Source organism: Dermacentor andersoni, chromosome 2 (genome assembly GCF_023375885.2).
Source record: "Dermacentor andersoni chromosome 2, qqDerAnde1_hic_scaffold, whole genome shotgun sequence".
Taxonomy (NCBI): domain Eukaryota; kingdom Metazoa; phylum Arthropoda; class Arachnida; order Ixodida; family Ixodidae; genus Dermacentor; species Dermacentor andersoni.
Window position 1 is genome coordinate 152,701,422 of NC_092815.1, and position 19,959 is coordinate 152,721,380.

Genomic DNA, 19,959 nt, shown 5'->3' on the forward strand with positions numbered 1-19,959 from the left:
GGCAGTCGGCTGGGTATAGTGAAATGCATACTAGTGCTTTCTCGCTTATTTTCTCACTCTAAAAAGTGTTTAAGCAAGTTTAGATAAAGAAGCCAATGCAAGCTACACTGTCTATATGAAGTGTTGTTAATTGTGGTAACTGAAAATTGTCAGCACTTATCGTTTACAGCTAATCACAAATATGTGAACAATTTTCGCCATAAAATGCATGAAAAATTATACACGCATATGTACTCGAGGAAAGGTATGCGTGTTTTCTTTTATTTGAAAAGCGCAACGAGGGGATTACCGTACAACGCAAGGCACGGGAAAAAAAAAAAAAAATAAACACTCGCTTCTCGGCAAGCTCCACTGGAAAGACAAAGAGTCCGATTTCTCAGGGCGGAAGGCTCACCGCTTCCGTGGCGCAGCTCGTCAGCTCGCCTGTGACAAACAAGCTCCGCCCAGAAAACCGTAGTGCACTTGTCTTTCACCTATGACAGAGAGCCGAATCAGATGCGGTCCACTCACAGATTAACAAGTTAAATTTGATCGGCTGATGTACATGCAAGGTTAATTGGAAATAAAGAAAAATGATTCGTTGTTTCAAGCTAAAGTAATATTGCTGAGCACTGATATCAGTAACAACCATAAAATGAGCCCATGACGTTCAGGTTTGACACGAAAAAGAGTGACACAGACACATCTGCAAGCTGGAAACCGCTGACGTACAAAACCGCTAGAAGTTACGGAAATCAGCAAATAGGCTGGAGCATATACGCTGTGTTTCAGTTTGGCAGCGTCCATATATATATATATATATATTTTTTTTTTTTTTTCTTAGGTTGATCCTGCTGTCCTTCCATCTCATAACACTGTGCGCGAACATTTTACAGCGACGAAGCTGCTGCAACACTCGGCGGCACTTGGTGACGTGGTGGGCATCAAATGTCAGTCAAAGAACAGCTGCATGCAGCAACACAGCCATGCATGTGTCGGAGCCCCGAGTTTGCTTTGAAACGTAGTTACCGAGAGTTAATAAAAGTTTGCCTTACCGACAACAGCTTAATTGCCTGGCCATTAACGATTTTCTTTCTCTCTCTCGAGTCACATTTTGCCAGCTAGATCAAGGGCCCAAAATTGATAAAAACTTCGTCCTTTTCGTGTTTTTCGGGTCGAAGCCTTTTTAGTTTATTGTACATGCACACGCAGGTCTCAGTCATAGCTTTAGATATAATGAAAAAAGAAAATTAGTTAAATTTTGCGGTTTTACGTACCAGAATCACGATCCGACTGGACTACCTGAGATTCTCGAGCGTGCTATGTAGTGAAACAAAGAAAAAATCTCGGGTGTACTTATAGTGAAGCGTTTACAATTCCCGTGTACATTTCCGGCAGTAGTAATGCAGGCCTCTAGTACTTCCGAAGGGTGCTTCACGTGTATTTTATGTACGAATTGCTTGGATTGGCATTTACGTTAGACATCTTCTGCGCTTCTCTTTTATTTTATTTTTATATATTTTGTTTTGTGCCGCCCGCGTGTGACAAGCGTGACTGTGCGGGGCCAATGTGAACACGCACTGGACCGGTACCACACATTTCTACGGTCCCTAGCGAATGCTGCAGGATATCATCAGAGGTTGGTTTACGTATGCCGCATCACCTATGTATACGTACGTGACACAAATGAGTACTAACACGGATTCTCGAAGCTGCAGAAGCTCTTATCGCTCGTTTCATGAACGTCAAAAGATCACACTATAGGCACGTACGGCGGTTCACCGACGATTACGATACCCTGTAATGCGAAATTTGAGCGCAGCTGTATACGCGTTTTCATTTCGCGATATATTGGCTGGCGTGGACAATCTGTCTCATGCGTGGCATGTTGCAAACGGAGCGAAATGTGGCGCGACTGCCTCGAGATCGCGCAAGGCACCGCGTGGGTGACTCGTGGGCGCGATTCACAGCAGACGGCGAAGACAGACCTGCTAGCTCTCCTACATCTCCTAGCTATAGTCGTCGCTAAGACCGTATTGCACGGCACTACGCTTTTCTTCTCACGCTTTCCCCATACCTTCCTCCTCCGCTTTCCGTCTCATGGTTCAGCTGCACCCTCCTGCTCCACTTTCCTCCACGCGCTCTCTTCGCTATCGCCGCCTTTCATGTTCCGGCGCGCTCCGCGTTCGCTTTCATCCTTTGCTGTGTTCGTTCGCTCGGTTACGACGAACAACGCCGACGCTCGCCGCAGGAAAGGGCGCCTAGGAGCCGCGCTCTAATATTTCACTTTAATTTGGTCTCTAAATGCCAGACCTTGCGGGCATGACATTACCGGGACGTCATGACACGCACCTAAATCTGCTGACGTAGTGCGGAAATGCTGGCTAGGTATGATCAGGTTTATGACAAGAACAAACAAACGAGAGTTCTGCGCGTGTTAGTAGAGAGTTTTAGTATAGGGAGTATGCACTGAAACTCGGCCGCAATGTGGCGCTGCGGTTCCCCGAGCCCGGCGCCATGCTTGTGGTTGTGCCGCAGCAGCCGACGCATGCTTGCAGCTGTGTTCCGTAAGTGTTGTGTGGTGTTCCCTAGCATTTAGGTTTCTCGTGTGTTGCATGTGGCGTTGGTTGTTTGCAATACTGCTGCGTTGGAAGCTTCCTCTACGGATACACGCTGTAAAGACTTGGAAAAGTGCCCACACCGGAGCACGTTGTTGCGCGACAAAAAGCTGCTGTGTACGTCTCATTCGGCGCGACTGCAGTGTAACATGCAACTCAGCGACTACGCAAAGTCGCTGCCTGACCCCGAGCGCAGCAGATACATCATCAAAATCGCGAAATGCGGCGGAGATGACCCGTTGGCGCTGTCCGATGACCACTTTACGAACGATGTTGCTTTTTATCCAAGTGTCGACCGTGCGGACATCAGAGACTATCTAGTCCACGGGACGAGCTTCGTGACGCGGGATCAGCTAAAGAGCTATAAATCCCTGGAGGCTCATAATTACGTCACCAGTGGTCTCGTGGAGCCACCAAGAGTGAAAGTTCGTGATGGCAACGTCGTCGTCGTTGGAAAGGTAGGCTGTACTTATATAATGTACCGCATGTCAGCGGCTTGGGGCATTTTTTCAGTCGTCCAGAAATATAGCGATGGAGCAAGCAATGTATGTGGCGCCCAGTCCGTCGCACTTGTCGCTAGATCGTCGGTGAAGTTGCTGTAATGTTGTTCGTGCTTCATACGCCTGATTTCGTGTTCACAGTGTCTAATCGCGTAAGCTAAACACTGTGATGTATCTTTTCTCCCTGCGCAGGTCCGCCACTCTCAGGCGTTCAGAGATAAGCTGCTGCTGCCGTGGCTGTTGATTAAAGCTGACGGGGAAGTTTTGTGCGCGCACTGTACGTGCATGGCCGGCCTCGGGGAGGCGTGCTCACACGTTGGTGCAGTGCTCTTTTATTTGGAGGCTGTTGTGACACGCCGGGATGGTCAATCATGCACAGATGGGCAAAATGCATGGCTACCGCCTCATCTCGTCAGTCTGGAATGCCGACCGGTGGCAGAGATGGACTTCGCGTCTTCCGCAATGAAAAAACGCCGCCTGGACGACACTGAGGCTGCCCCCCGCGACCCACCAAGTGTTGAAATGCCCAAGCCGAGAGAGGACGAGATGTTAAAGTTTTTCTCGTCATTGAGTAAATCTGAGGGTAGGCCAGCACTTCTCTCGCTTGCCCAAAAATTTGCTGACCCCTACATTCCCTTGGGCTTGAAGTACCCTAAGCTCCTCCTCCGCAATCTGCAAAGGAAGCAGTGCCCAATTTCCTTGGAGGATGTACAGGCAGAATGCCGTAATGTCTTGCAGGACCTCTCAATTGAGCCTGATGTAAGTTTCTTCGTCTCTTTGTAGCTTGCTTACAGCCATACCTTGCCAAAAAAACTAATTGTGCAGGTTGTTGTTGTAATGTGCCGTGCATCCATGTGTCAGCATCTGTTCACAATTATAATTTATGCTAAACCTGCACATGCTGCCTGGGCACTTTTCAAATGTATGCAATATTGTCATGAATCTACAACATCCTTAAAGCATTACAGCAAAACTAAAAAACAATCGAAAGGATAAATATTTGTGTTTGTTTGCACATGAATTGCAATTTCCTGCAGGTGTGTGTACTGATCGAGAAGCAGACAAAGGCCCAATCTGCATCCGAGAAGTGGCATTTATTTCGGACTGGACGCATCACAGCTTCAAATGCAGGAGCGGTATTTGCAACTTCATTGACCAAGCCTTCAAAGAGCCTGCTGAAGAGACTGTGCTACCCAGAGGACTGCAAATTCCAGACTGCAGCAACTCAGTGGGGAAAGAAGAAAGAAGCTGCTGGGAGGGCAGCTTACATAGAGGCAATGCAGAAGCACCATCTAGGCTTTAAGTGTGAAATGTCTGGCCTCCACATAAGCATAGAGCGACCATTTCTGGCTGCAACTCCTGATGGCCTTGTACATTGCAATTGTTGTGGAGACGGCCTTCTGGAGATAAAATGTCCATACTCTGCAAAAGATGCACTTATTTGCGAAATTCCAGAGTGGCAACGATCTTATCTTGTAGTTGATGGCAATGATGCAAAGTTATTGAGAAACCATCATTACTTCAAGCAAGTAATGATGCAGATGTTTGTCTGCAAAAGAAACTACTGCGATTTTGTAGTATGGACACAGAAAGATATTTTTATTGAAAGAGTAATGTTTGATAAGGAGTTCTGCAACGAAATTGTGGATAAGTGTGCATTGTATTTTGAACGAGTTCTCCTGCCTGAACTTTGTTTCCGTTATTGGACCACTGCTGCTGAAGAAGTAGTAGTGGAGCAAAGTGCAGGCAGTCAGGATGATAAATATTGCCACTGTCAGCAGCCAGAATATGGAGACATGATTAGGTGTGATGGGAAGCATTGCAGTCGACAATGGTTTCACTTTCAGTGTGTTAATTTGAAGAGGGCACCTAAATCGCGGAAATGGTTTTGTAATGACTGCAAGAAGTCGTAAAAAAAGTATTCTTATTATCTTATTATGGGGTTTTACGTGCCAAAACCACTTTCTGATTATGAGGCACGCTGTAGTGGAGGACTCCGGAAATTTCGACCACCTGGGGTTCTTTAACGTGCACCTAAATCTAAGCACACTGGTGTTTTCGCATTTCGCCCCCATCGAAATGCGGCCGCCGTGGCCGGGATTCGATCCCGCGACCTTGTGCTCAGCAGCCTAACACCATAGCCACTGAGCAACCACGGCGGGTGTAAAAAAAGTACTGTACATTTACTAGATGCTTTGCACTAAGGACACATGTCAGTCAAATGGTACAACAGAGTCGCACAGGTTGGTAAGTGCGGCACACACAAATACAACCTTGTCAAGTGCGCTGACTTTTATGCCGTTAAGCACCTTCGGCTCCAAAAATTCAGTGGGAAGAGTGCTTTTGAGAATGGAGTACTTGTTCCTGACTAACCCAATAACTCTTTCAACATGAATCCTAACATTTGCTAGCCTACGTGTTGCCTCAACAGAGTATGCAGTAAGCTGCGGCTTCCCTTTAGTGAAGGCTGGGATTTCCAGCTTCGCTCCACACATGCCCACGGCATCAGAGATCAAGAAACCCCTGTCAGCCAGCACAGAGTCGCCAGGTAGCAGGTTGCTAAGAATGCCACACGATTCTGTCAGCATTTTGTCACTGGTACGCCCACCCCACCCTCTTGATATGTACGTAATTACACCTTGTGGAGCGATGCCAATTAGGTACTTCACGGTGTTTGCAAGCTTGTACGTAGACCATGTTAATGATCTAGGTTCCATGGCTGAAGGTCTGTCCACAAAGACTTCAAAACAATCCAGAATCACAGCTACTTTCTTGCCAAATGTTTCTTGGAATGCCATTGGCATCGTTCTTTGAAGATCTTCACGTTCTGGCCATTTGATCAGACTGCTGAGCCTAATGTAAGCAGCATCAAGCCACCTTTCTACTGTCCTCGTTACGGTTGACTGGTGAATGCCAAACCTGTAAGATAAAACTGCTGAGTTGTTATGTGCTTTAGTAAGTGTTATTGAAGCTAATGCAATAAAGTTCACCAGCACAAAATGGCTATTGCATGCTCAACTGCAGTTCTGCGTAGTGCAGGAACCTTAATGTTACAAATGAATATAGGTATGGCTGTTGCCCAGAATAAAATACCTGTATGCAAGATCTTGTAACGGGACGTTAAGCCGCAACCTCATTAGGAAAACGACCATTTCCTGAAATTTGCTCAGGCGGTTTCGTAATGTATGCCTTACATGAGGCTCAACTAAGATGTAAACAGCCTCCAAAACTGCATAATTTGGCAGCCCTGTGTAAAAAACAACCATGTCTGGGTTGCTGCGGAGCACATCCCTGTCTCCAGGGGCTGCCTTTGCCAGGCGACTGCGTGCAATATCCAGGTCATGCTGAAGGCGGTGGTTTTCTTCCTCCAGTGAAGAGATGTGGGCTGACAGCAGGTCAGCTGTCACCTCTTTGTCTATCATGCCTGCATGATAAATTGAATGTGTGATGACCATATGAAGGGAAAGCACTGGTGTCAACACAATGTATAATGATGTTACTTGTTTCAGCACCTTTACATGAGGATTTTTATTATTGTAATAAATAATGACCTTGAATCTGCCTGTCAGACTGAACTGTTTGTTATACGATTAGCTTTCAGTGCAAAAGAAACCGCATCCCTAATTTTCACACCCATAATGGTCAGATTGTACTGCACATATCGCACCTACACCAACAATAAGCAAAACGAGAACAAGATGAAAGCCGGAGCCAATGTGCCGACATGTGGACTTGCCTTTCTAAAAGTGACATGTTGCCTTGAAGAAGACAAGTCCACTTGTCGAAATGGCTCCTGATTTCATCCTGTTTTGTTCATCGTGTTGAATTTCCATCTCCCGCATTCCCTGTGTTTTTTCCACACCAACAATATAATTTTTGTTAAATATTTGAAACATTTCCAGCTTAAAGGATTGTGTTTTAATCAAGTACATTGAAGACTTTACGTCTGCTCACACCGCTTCGGCCAAAATCAGGACATGCAGGAACACAGGATTTGCAAGCCCTAGAAACAAAACTGTGCGATACTTGCATGCAGAAGCTTGGTTATTCTGCAGATCCGCTTGCAGGTGGCACTGAGCTGTGGCTAGATTTTCTTGTAGAACTGGACATTCCAAGCATGAAGGCTCCTCGGGAGCTGCAAAATGAAAGCACGCAGAAAGGAAACAAACTAGTTGAAAAAAAGCAGTCTTCAGTGGAACCTTCGCAACAAAACACTTTGCTTGCGTGCGCAAGTCTTAACGGGCTGACTAAATGGTTTCTCCATTTACAAATTATTTTGTGTTGCATCTGCATGCACCGTTACTGTTAACAGCTTCAAACGCAGTATTCGATCAGCTGTGAGAATTCAAAGACAAACGTCCTTGCGCACATAACACAGAAGCCTAAATGAGCAATTGCCATGCTCCAGAGCTCCATACTCTCTTAAGTATGAATGCATAAATGTTTACTTAGCTTACATGCATGGCCTACAAGGTGTTGCATTGCAGTTTGTTCTGATGAGGGGGATTCTTCGTCACCTGCACAAGAAATGAACACTGTAATTTATGTGAAAGCAAGAGCGTAAACTGGACGTTGCCCCCGGCACCCTCGCCCCCCCCCCCTTTTTTTTTTTAATGTTGTGCACTGCAGTAAATGCGTGCTGGCTCGCGTATATTAAATTACACAGACGCAGTACACAAGGTTCAATAATGGACAGCTTAAGGTTGGTCCAGTGCAATATGCAAATTAAAGTAAAAGAATGTAAGTGTGAAGTGACGCCTTCGTACTGAAAGAAATCTCCTCGGCCGCCGTTCCTGCAGCGATGGGCGCCGCGTTCGTGCTCGCGCTCTCCGGTCGCTGCCTTAATTCAAAGGCGTTGGCTGCAGAACTCGCGCGCCTTCGTTGCTTGAGTCGCATATACCTGTAAAAAATTAGTTCGATTAGTTCATAATCACTTGTTTGACTGCGTACAAAATTAATTTGCACCTGTCGCTTGCGCTTCTTCCAGCGTGCGTCGTGGACTTGTAGCCGAGATTGAGGCTCGGCGCCCAGTCGGGATTAGCCTCATCCATCAAATAAGCTGGTCGTCCTGAAAAATATAGCCCACTGGTACGTTACAGAGCTGCATGCAAAGAATTGCGCTAAAAAACTAAGCTTTAATGCCGCTGCCGTGCTTACCTGTGATGAAATGCGCCCCGCAAACTCGGTAATGCGTCGCCAATTCGTCCAGGTCTTTGCGACGAATTCTGCTCAGCCACAGAGCTCTGCGCCTTGAAGACAGCTCAGCTGTCCTAAGACACTGTCCTTCTTTGACTTTGGGCACGACATAGAAGCCCAGCGGTTGAAAGTTCTCATCGTTGGGTTTGTTTTTTGACCGGTTGGAACAACCGTAGACGGCGCAGTTCACCATTGCGGCTCGGCGCGCAACAACGTGCTCCGGTGTGGGCACTTTTCCAAGTCTTTACAGCGTGTATCCGTAGAGGAAGCTTCCAACGCAGCAGTATTGCAAACAACCAACGCCACATGCAACACACGAGAAACCTAAATGCTAGGGAACACCACACAACACTTACGGAACACAGCTGCAAGCATGCGTCGGCTGCTGCGGCACAACCACAAACATGGCGCCGGGCTCGGGGAACCGCAGCGCCACATTGCGGCCGAGTTTCAGTGCATACTCCCTTGCGTAAAATCCTTGCGTTAGCGTTAGCGTGCGACGCAACGCTAACGCAAAGAAAGACTGCACTACGCGGCACAAGGTAGTGTTTTAGAATAGCGGAACGGAGAAAAGCGTTAACGTTAACGCAAACAAATACAGCGCCATCTAGATGTAAAAACACAAAGTACTGGAAAGCCAAATCCACACGAAATGTTGAGCTTATACAATGCCGAATCCGCAAGTGTGTCCCTAAGCCAAGCTTATCGAAAGCCACAGTCGCTGCATTAATTACGCATGTAGGTGTTTGGTCTGAGCGTTGTTTTGTCGAGAGTCGCGAAACACGCCGATTAATCTTGGCATGCCGCGATCGAGTGTTCTGTGGGACCCATATTACGTGTCCTTTTTAAGTTGGGATGATACAGACGCCCTCATGCTTCGGGAATGAGAGCGACCGCGCAGGTTATACGTGTCCTCAAGATCCACTCAACGTCGAAGCTATACCGGAGGGGACGTTTCGCCGGCAATTTCGCTTCCAGAAAGCGGATTTCCCACTTCTTTCCAATTTTTTGCAACGGACGCTCACCTTGACGTCCATCCGAATGGTTTCAAGGCGAAAACCTCCCTCACGAGGTTCATATCGTCGTCGTTGGTAAAACGCACACGCATTGTGACCACAGCACCGACCACACTACTGTGTTTTGCCACGGAAAACATGACATGCATCGGCTTCACATGCGGCTTTACACCAAGCGAACGAGCGAAATACACTTGGGCGCCATCTCGAGGCGGATACAGCAAACATGAGCAAACATTAGCAAACCCTCTAGTTAAGCCTATTGCCCGGCTAATCGAGGACGTATATCGCAAACAACGCCCATTTGTCACCTGTGCGCCGCTGCCGAAGCATCATCACACAAATCTAAGGCGAACACGAGCATTAGTTGGGAAGGATAGAGCCTAGCAGTGCAGGAAGACGACTCGATAGATCCGAAGCGGGCTGCTCTCCCTTCGACTGGCGCTAACTCTTTGCGTTTGCTGCTTTACGCTATACTAAAACTGTCTAGTGTTTCTTGTCACTTCTCTCGCGTGTGGCAGCCACAGTGATCACAGGAACGAGGCGGACCAGCGATCATGACGTCATGAACGACGCATCCACCTCATGGGTAGACCGGAACTACTGGTTCGTAGAAAGGAGATTAAGCTAGGGCGCTCCGACGGCTTGTCTCTGTATTTTTATTTTCATTTATTTAGATGGCTTGGACCTCCATTCACCGAACACACACAGTCTATATAGAATGTCATGTCAGCGTGTAGTATACCGCCATGTGGGCGCGCGTGTACCTGGCACTGGGCGGTGGTGGCGTCCTCCTTGCAGTAGTTGACCGGCGCCAGTCCCGGGAGGTAGAAGGCCACCGCCCCCGGTGCCCAGGAGCCCGTCTGCAGCACCAGCAGCACCAACAGCGGCAGCGACGGCTTGCCGGCGGCCTCCGCCACGGGCCACGCCCGCACAGCACTCCGCAGGCCCATCGAGCGTCTTCCGATGAGAACGTCCTTCTTCTTCTTCCTTCGGGGCCAAGCGCTGCGCGCCCCTCGGTTCGAACCTTCGATCTTCTTCTTCCTCCTCCAGGGAGTCCGCGCACATCGGATCTGCAGTGCAGTGTAGTTGTTGTTGTTGGCTCAAAACATGGCTCGTACTCACAAGGAGGATATGGCCACACTACATTGCAGTGAATTTGCGGCTTTTTTTTCTTATTGCGACAGCGTGCTGTTCGCCGTGTCGGTGTGATACAACGGGCTCAAAACATCGCCGGAATCATCTTAGGGACCCTGGACTGAGGGTTCTTCCCACACTGTTCTCGCCATTCAAGTATTATTAATAAAGATGTTTTACTCTCTCTCGCCGTGACGGCTACGCTATAGCGCAAGAGAGAGAAATGCACGAGCTTCCTCGTCTAAGATTGCGGCCAAATATTTTCCTTTAAAAAATTGTTGAGTCCCGAAACATCGCAGTGGATTACGAGAGACGCCGTATAGTTGAGGCCTCCCGAATAATTTTGACTGACTGGGATATTTATTAACGCGCACCTAAATCTAGGGGTGTTCGAACAGCGATAATTCCGAATCGAATGCGAACATGCGTGAAAAGCGACCTCCCATAACCGAATATTTTATCACATCTAAAGCAACATAATATGTGAAGTTCGCGCGGAGTCCGCTTGGTTAAAAATAAAGAAAGAAACGAAAGAAAAAGACAGTCGACTGCTTGTACTATTGATGCACGCACGCCATATACAGTTCACAATTAAACAGCTGGGAAACTGAGGAGCTTCTAAATAATGAACAGCCTTCGATTATCTGGGATACCGTGGCAATGACACAAATGAAACAACGAAACAGCACATGTTACTGCAATGCACATACGTTGTTATGATCGTGTTCGCTGAAGGAGAAAATTGCGGTGCTAGATCTACATGCAACGCATATCGTTTTAAAGGCAAGCAAACGTGATAAGATTGGCTATAATGAATTGGCTACATATATATATATATATATATATATATATATATATATATATATATATATATATATATATATATATATAGCCTGCGTAAAAAGCGAGCCATTCGTATTGGATGAATGGACATTACTGAGCAGAAGTTACCAGCCCCGTGCGTTTGCTCTGAAAGCGCTGCCCCTGCATGCACGACATCAGCCATCCTGCAGCGGACTCGTTTAAAACAGTCCTCATTCACAGATCGTTCTGTCTCCTCCGCCACAGTGAGCGTTTTTGTTACCTATGTATCCGAAATAAATAAATACTCGACTGCGAATAGTGAATTTCTCGAATGGAATACAAGTCAAATCGCAGATATCATTCGATTCGTATTTCACTATTCCCACACCTCTGCTTAAATGAAATTACACGAACGCTTTTGCGTGTCGCCCCCGTCGAAATGCGGCCGCCGCGGCCGGTGATCGAACCCGCGACGTACATCATGTTCCGCGCATAGCAGCAGAGCTACCGTACCGGGTAAACGTTTCCGTTGCTTTCCACGTAAGGTTAAATATACAGCGAGCGCTCGTTATAACGAAATCGCGTAATTCGAAATATTGTTTCATTCGACGTTTTACAGATCCCGACTCAAGTACATGCATTATTATACCAGATTATTTCAAGCTTAGTGGCGGTGCAGACTCCGTTTGTAAGGAATTGCGACGAGCGAAATCCGCACGAAACTGCTTTGGCCATATACATGGTGACCCGTGATTTCCCTTCGTGTCAACCTGAACACAGGCGAACGAGCGCTGCGAAGGCGCCACCTCACCACGCGGTGGCGAGGTGGTCCCACACCAGTCAGTCAGCCAGTCCCGCTCCTCGGGACTCTCTGCGTTCCGAGATAGACTGACGAGGCCCTCATCTTTGAACGGGCCGTCACCAGCATCTTGGTGCTATTCTTATCTGTTGGTGAGGACGGTGCTATCATGTCGCCCTTATCGAGCGCCGTTTCGTTCCAATCTACTATTGGTGACAGATGAAACGCGAACGGAAAATCATAGAGTAGGAACAGACTGTATTCCGTAAAAAAAAAAAGAAAAGGAAACAAAAGAGGAGGCATTGCTTCTGCGTGGTTGAACCAGCGGAATCAATGACTTCCTACAGCTTACCCGCCGTGGTTGCTTATAATGGCTATGGTGCTGAGCTGCTAAGCACGAGGTCGCGGGATCGAATCCATGCCACGGCAGCCACATTTCGATGAGGGCGAAATACGAAAACACTCGTGTAATTTAACGATTTATGTGCACGTTAAAGAATCCCAGCTGGTCCAAACTTGCGGAGTCTCCCACTATACGGCGTGCCTCATAATCAGATCGTTGTTTTGGCACGTAAAACCCTATAATGTAATATATAATGTGACTCCTGCAGAATCAGCAGTCTCCCGGGCCCCGCCACAGTATATGCTGCACTGTGGATGACCCCTTACGAACATGCTCTTGAAAATGTTTACACCATTTTGGGCCAATATTATATAGTACCCAAATAATAATCGTCAATACATCTTGCATGCGCCTAATTTCTGTAGCGCTGCGCGCCCGATAATTTCCTGTCAGGAACGCTGACACGGGCATGATGTTCGTGACATTAAACTACCGGAAGCGCAGCGTCGCACGCAAGTTAGGTGACGGTTAACATTTGTACAAGCCCTAAAACATGCAACTATCTCTGTGAGCGCACACGAAAGTGCGATTTCAAACCTCGACTATAGCCTGTCGCCAATGGTATAATGTCACAATATATTTATATATAGTCACTCGTACACAGCGAGACCACGGTGCGTGAGCTGCCTCCATTAGCATGAGAAATACTTGGACAATTATCGACCATTTATTCACCGTCGCGAATAAGCAGGTCGGCTGGCTCCGACCATCAAGAATCGAGAGGTTTTCGATGCGAAGCATTCATCTCCGAATCCAGTCGCTTTCCGACAGGCGAGCCTATCTCGCCGTTTTCTTGGACCGATCCCTGTGACTGGAAAAGCTGCAGCCTACAAAGTTATGTGCCGCAGGGCTGACCGGAATGTGCACTGGGGCGATATATGCACTGGGGCCACAGGGTTTGTGCCTGTGGGTTTTAGTTCGCTTTCAATCTTATATCTTCATATTACAAACATTCTGTCCTATACCTATTATAAGTATAACCATATGGCCTAGTGTCTATAGACAACCTCTACATAACCGTTCGCTGCACAACAGTTGCAACCGCTCTCCAGAAATCTTGAGTGCTTCGCATTACGTAGACGTCAACCACAGTTTGCCAAATTCGAAGTGCCAACGGCGTTTGTTGGAACCGCGGCGACAACGTGCTGCGTCGCGGTCACGGAGCCAGCCACGCGCAGCCCTGAAGCGGCCGTATATGAGCAGACCAGAGTGGTCTATACAAGCATTATTAACACGCTCCGAACACCGGAAGAGGCTGGACCAGACCACGGGATAACGCAGACCATCGGAGCGCGTAACAGGACACCGGTGGCGTCAGTATAGAGCGGCCGGTGCATGCAGGGTCGTGTCGCGCGTCTGGAGCAGGCCGCATACCATACGCCAGGCGCGCGCTACAGACTGACCGTGGCCTGATAAAGTCTCGGGTAGATTTCAGGCAGTGTCAGACCTCCGAAGGATACGCAAACTCCCTTAAAGAGCTTTGCCGTCTTTGATGTCGCCATTTTATGGTGTGCATTTACAACCAGCGGCCGTAGGCGTACGACTCGCATACATCTGCATGTTTTCTTTTTTTTTTTTTTTTATCGACCAGCTTTCTCTGGCTCCTTCGCCGCTTTTCCTGCAGACGGTCGGGCTTTCGCCGGCGACGTACGAGGGGCACGCGTGCTCCTGCGCAACCGAGAGTGCTCTTCTGGACTTCGTGAAATTCCGCCATCTTGTTTAATTCCGTAATGGTGGCATGTTGAGCCAATCAGAGCTGGCGCAAGTGGGCAAATTTGACACTAATAATAATAATATATGGGGTTTTACGTGCCAAAACCACTTTCTGATTATGAGGCACGCCGTAGTGGAGGACTCCGGAAATTTCGACCACCTGGGGTTCTTTAACGTGCACCTAAATCTAAGTACACGGGTGTTTTCGCATTTCACCCCCATCGAAATGCGACCGCCGTGACCGGGATTCGATCCCGCGACCTCGTGCTCAGCAGCCCAACACCATAGCCACTGAGCAACCGCGGCGGGTGAAATTTGACACTGTCCAGAACGGCAGCTCGAGCTGCGAGACGCCGTTCGTTGCCGAACGCATACAGCTCGCGCGAGACAATGTGCGTCTTAAAGGTCGTAGTGTTGTGTCGCGTTTCTGCGCCTCTCCGGGCCGCGTTCATCGCGTCTATTCTTGAGACGCGCCAAAATTGGTGATACACGTGTCAATTCCATATTGGGGGCGAGTTCCACCACTGGAAAAGCTGGCGTCGTCGTCGGCGTGACGTGGCCTGAGGCATCACATGGACACAGCGGCTGCGTGGGCTGCTTCGGAAGCACACAGCAAGCTGAAAACTAAAAAGCTTCACCTGCGCTGCGGTTCTGAACAAGTGGGGAGGTTTTCCCGCTTCAGGTGTCTGCTTGACAACACTTGAAAACACTATAACACCTAGGTATTGGCTGCCTTTGGAGGCGTCCAACAAGGTAGGCTATGTGACGAGCATGATCGACTCGGTGCCCCAGTGCCGGACGTACTACGTAACGGAGCCCGGTGTCACACATACCCGCTGGACAAGAAGTTGGGTGAAGCTCGGATCCCGAAACATAGAACCGGCAAGCAGCTATTGGCTACAACTCGGGTGGGCAGCAAGCACTTCCGCGAGGAAGACTTCTACGGCGTCGGGGCTGTTCAGCGAGTAGCGAAAAGCGCGCACTGAGACGTTCGCCTGCACGCGCTGCCCGGCTGATGTCATGAAGCTTTGACTATGAACTTGGTGCTATAGATACTGACAAGTTCACTGGAATGGAAAACGAACAGTAGAAGCACATTAAAAAGAGGCATGGCATATGCTCATATTTGCGTTAGCACCAAACAATGAATTTACTGGATTAAGAAAAAGAAGCGGCGGGAAATTGCAAGCTGGGAAGACCGATAAACATACAGTGCGATGCAACTTGAGGAATAATTATATTGGAACGTCGAAGAATTTAGAAGGGGAAAAAAATTTTGAATCACTGCAACGGCACATTATTTTTTAACAACTCTGATGACCTCCACGCAACAATGATTGCTTTTGTAGTGTCAAATGTTCGCATGCTGCGGCCCACGGCACGATGCGAAAACACGCTCGCAGCGAAAACGAAACATTGTGCGCGGGCATGCACGCAGACGCGCAGTCGGTCGCTGCAAACCCGTGCGATCGCTGCATTCAGACTTCATACTGTTATGCTCCATTTGGTTATACAGACAGGTCACTATAAGAACATATTTCACATAGTTTGCTCTCAGCGACTGCCAACCTTTCAAGCAAGAAACCGGTTCGGGGGACTCCATCAACGCGACGGCGCGCAGTGGGCGTTCACTGTGCGCGTTCGGTGAAGAGACAGCGTCTGGAAACCATTCTGTGCTTTCTGTTTGTCCAAGATGGTTTTGACAGTAAAAAACTTCTGTCGTTTCGAGAGTACTTACGGAAATGTCCAGGAGGGCTACCGCGTGGTGTCCTTACTGAGCGCCCACAGCCAAACCTATGAGGAGCGCGCCGCGTTCTCCCTCGTATTACGCAAGCGAGGCGGTTCCGACAGATGGCGACTCCGTTACGTCCTCGCCGCCAATACTCGCAAACCTATTTGCGACTACTTTCACTGTTGCTATATATGGCAATCAGCAGCCGCATATTCTGCTATAGTTTTGTTGACGAAACAAATGGTCATTTTCCGCTAAATTGCACTTAGAGTCTTCGCTTCCTGGTTCGACCGGGGCGATCGCAACAGCGTTGGGCACATCGGATGTAGCCGAGTAGCAATGATAACGCAGCGACGTACGCGCGAAATAGCGTTGTTGTATAGTGTACATGACGCTATAAAGCATACACATCCAAAGTGTGCAGTGTAGGTCAAGGGTGAGCGGTACAAATTGCGGTGCAGCCAGCAGACCCCAGTGCAAAGGGGACGCTGATTCAGCGTCGCATGCCTGCTCGTGGGGACGCAATTACGGGAAAGATTATTTCGATTCACTTTGCTATCGTATACACGAACACGGCGGACTAACGTTCCGGCGATTGTGGCGTTGGTCCAACTACGTACGAGTTTTATTTCCTGTCATGGACACGTGGCCAACGTGGCGCCCTTTAAGGTCATCATCATCATCATCGTCGCAGCGTTGATTTTCCTTTCTCTTCCGAAGCTGCGCCACAGACGTAGTTGAAACTAACCCCCACGCCGAGCGTCGGCTCCGTAGCAAATACGTACCCCAGTCTCGTGGAACGCTAGCCTTGCCGGAAACGGTTCGGGCGTCCTTGTAACGGGATATCATGGACGAAAAGGCGAAGAAGAAGGAGGCGGCCTCCTCCGACGAAGGCCTGGTGGACCCGCTGGAGACGCTACGAGCTGAGTGCCGCGCCAGGGACAAGTGTGCCGCCTACAGCCAGAAGCTGGACGAGTGCAACGCACGCGTCCGCAGTCGCTCAGAGACGCTCGAGGCGTGCACCGAGGAACTGTTCAACTTCCTGCACTGCGTCGACCATTGTGCCTCCAAGGATGTCTTCAAGCACCTCAAGTAGCCTTCGAAGTGTCTCGGTCGCTGCGTGCAGGTTTCGTGGACGCCTACCATACGCTACGAAGACGACTCGAGGAACTGGAGATCTTCCACCTGACGCGACTCGCGCCCGGATTGCATGTGACGGAAGCAAGCTAGACGCAGCGCTGCGAAGAGCAATAAAGCCATACCCCTCCCAAAACGAACAGGGCAGAACAAAAAAAGTCACATTTAACGTGTCAATCCATTTGTCGGTGAATCACTAGTGCACGTTGCTTGCCGTGTTCCTGCCGCGTCTTTTGTCGTTGACAGCACTACTGTCGATCGGCAGTGAAGCGCTCCGGTGTGTCGACCTGCCCGACACAAGAAGTCCTAGATCGGCACGCTGCCACTGGCATGTAGTTAACTGAACTTGTAAATTTTAAAGCGGTTCGCGCTTCAAGCAATTTGTACCGCAGGAGAGGTGTAGCGGAAAGATGCGCGCAGGAAAAAAAAATCGATTAAAGGGGCCCTGAGCCACTTTTAATTGAAGTGGAGAAAGCCATTTGAAGTGAAAATAAGCTATTTTAGGAATACTTTGCCGCGAAAAGCTACTTAATACGTTCAGTAGAAGCGGAGTTATTGACGATCAACGACACAGCCGCCGCTGTGCTCCCGTTCCTTCTTCAATGCCTTGCACTCCGAAGGCTACGGCGCAGTGGGGCGTGCCGACAACTTTTTAATTTGTTCAAATTTCATTTTGAGTGTAGACTCCACGACTACCGCCTTTGGTGCCTACGACTAACCTACGACGCGCTAGATGCAAGCCTAACGCGGTTGTCCTCAGCGAGCCGCAGTGCGCTTAGCCAGTAGACTCGTGGCGGCACCCCGCGGCGGCCGCGGTACCTACGCTACGTAGGCGACCGCAGCTACCAATAGCAGTCGCGTATGGGAATCCGCTTTTTTACTAAACAGAGCGTCCAGGGGTCGTATGCTGTAAGGGTACGTTCACCTAGTGCATATGTCCATTTCGTCATTTCGCTTGCTGTTGAAGTTCTAATTGGCTGGGCTGGGCTGCGCATTCGCAGCAGCGAGATGCCACGGCCAATCGACATGTCAGGAGCAGGTGAATTGGACAAGTCCACTAGGTGCTCTTACAGAATACTTCCCCACGAGTGAATGAGGAGCAGGCTTCTGTTGAAAAGAGCGTTTTAAAGAAAGGCGACTGCTTGCGAGCTCCATGTACCGCGTACCTCTGCAAAACTTGGCCGATGTTCACAGCAGCGTATGCTACCCATGGTCTATGTTACTATGTCTATGGTCTATGTTAAGCCCGAGCGGTGAGTCGGGGCCCCTTTAAGAGGCAGCAGTGCTTTTATTCACTCAACACTTCCAGGCGAGCACATAAAACCGTGCATTACATTACATTTGGCTGTGGCAATTGAAGGAGGAAGCCGCTCTAATCAACGTCAGAGCCCCTCGGAAGTAAACCAGCAGTCCCAGCAAATAGTATAGAAAATAACTAAAAGGTTCATATGTAATGTCTGCCGAAAGTTACCAGCCGCTGCATGTGCACGTGTAGCCATCACATACCCAAGATGAACACGGTGCTCCGCCCAGAGCTTCGAAGCGATGCAACAGCGACCTAACTCGTCATTCAGATTAGTCGTTATGTTAGCGTCGCACGTCACCTGCAGACAGTTTCCTCAAGCTCCGATTTTCGTCGCCATATTGGCCCAACATCATGGGCGTGTTTGTTGCGTTATAGACCTTTTCATGGCGCTAACACGGCTGCTTTTGGTGCAGCAGCAGTTGCTTGCGGAAACATCATGCACCGGCAGCTTGTGTGTAGCTGCCAAAATCCAGACCTGAACACGGCAGCGTTTACATCTAGCTCTTTCTTAAACAAACTTCCTCGCAGATTTCTTTTTCTTCCCTACACTGTGCCGGGTGCTCCAAGAACCACTTCTGGATGTAAAAGATGGGGTGTATAGGCAGAGAACTTGCACGACAATCAGCATGACGGGCGATCACGCTCCCATAAAAGGCCTAACCTAACCCCCCTTTACCCGTTTGCAAGAGCAGAATCCAAGCTAAGCTAGCAGTACGATACAATACGAGCATATTTGTTTGCCATTTCCCTTCATTTTTTTCTTACCAGGCACAATGCCTCTCGGTATAAACGTGTACTACATCACACTCACTACGAAACAGTCTTTACTCCAGAACATAAATCCGCCCTAAAAAGCGCAATCATGCTGCATGCAAACCTCGAAAAAAGAAAGCGGCACAGGAAAAAGAAATCCATCAGCAGCAAGAAAAGAAACTGGGCGAGTCACACGAGTGTACCACCTATATACAATGTGCAGCTTCATGTGCATATACTTATGTTAAATAATACCATCATGTTATGCAACAGTGCATTACCGACAGCTGGTGAAGATGCCTATTGTCATGCATCACCATGTTGTCCTTGTCTGCCGATAAAGGGCAGCAAAGTATGCTTGCTGGTCAGTCTTACTGAATTGGTATCAAGAGCAGTGCGACACCAGGACGTGCACACAAGAAAAAATGACTATGTCTGTCGAGGAATCAAAGCGGTGTGCATGTGTCATTCCTCCTTGTATCCATGTCTGGCACTAGACTCCCTCCCGATTCAATATGCCCAAATTGTTGGCATTGAAATTATTTGTTTAGAGCTATCTTGGCCTATTTTCTGACAGAAGGAGCCATTTTAAAGCAGAACGTTTGCAACACTGCCCCCCGCCCCAGAAGAATGTGGAAGAACACAGACCTATAGGATGTGGCCACAAGTGCTGGGATTTTCAGCATCATGGTATCCTGTGATGGCAAAAATGTGCTTGCTAGGCTAGAACTCTAATGAAACCCCTACACAACTGCACGTGATGGGAAGGTCACTGAAGAAAGGGCCTCGGGTAAGTGTTTCCTTTTTGTAAATGACGACACTAACTGACATCTTCAGTAAAAGTTGAAGGAACTACAAGGCCAGTG

At 48.5% G+C, this 19,959-nt stretch overlaps 4 protein-coding genes and 1 pseudogene across 4 annotated transcripts in view; 2 read left to right on the forward strand and 3 right to left on the reverse strand.

Annotated features, from left to right (window-relative positions):
- The window catches only part of LOC126540580 (transmembrane 9 superfamily member 2-like), an 83,886-nt gene extending 73,565 nt beyond the window's left edge, over window positions 1–10,321 (reverse strand). The window contains exon 1 of the mRNA XM_050187419.3: window positions 10,077–10,321. Coding sequence (XP_050043376.1) covers window positions 10,077–10,262 — 186 coding nt within the window. The 5' untranslated portion in view covers window positions 10,263–10,321. The remainder of the gene's footprint in view (window positions 1–10,076) is intronic.
- On the forward strand, window positions 2,457–5,010 carry LOC140216167 (uncharacterized). The gene is made up of 3 exons (XM_072286565.1): window positions 2,457–3,055; window positions 3,290–3,856; window positions 4,135–5,010. Exons 1-3 carry the CDS (start codon window positions 2,747–2,749, stop codon window positions 5,008–5,010), a joined length of 1,752 nt encoding a protein of 583 aa, XP_072142666.1. The 5' UTR covers window positions 2,457–2,746.
- Window positions 4,173–6,105, reverse strand: LOC140216129 (uncharacterized; the record flags this gene model as incomplete). The annotated part of the gene is made up of 1 exon (XM_072286486.1): window positions 4,173–6,105. A coding segment is annotated over one exon (795 nt), but the record flags the coding sequence as incomplete, so codon positions are not given.
- LOC126540592 (uncharacterized) lies at window positions 6,092–8,738 on the reverse strand. Its single transcript, XM_055076133.2, has 6 exons — window positions 8,255–8,738; window positions 8,063–8,165; window positions 7,864–7,997; window positions 7,555–7,614; window positions 7,128–7,232; window positions 6,092–6,521 (listed from the first exon to the last, which is right to left on the reverse strand). The coding sequence occupies exons 1-6, from the start codon at window positions 8,484–8,486 to the stop codon at window positions 6,148–6,150; spliced, it is 1,008 nt and encodes a 335-aa protein (XP_054932108.1). The 5' UTR covers window positions 8,487–8,738; the 3' UTR covers window positions 6,092–6,147.
- A 6,136-nt stretch (window positions 10,322–16,457) lies between the features above and the next one.
- Window positions 16,458–17,211, forward strand: LOC126540590 (cytochrome b-c1 complex subunit 6, mitochondrial pseudogene; annotated as a pseudogene).
- Window positions 17,212–19,959: the final 2,748 nt, after the last annotated feature.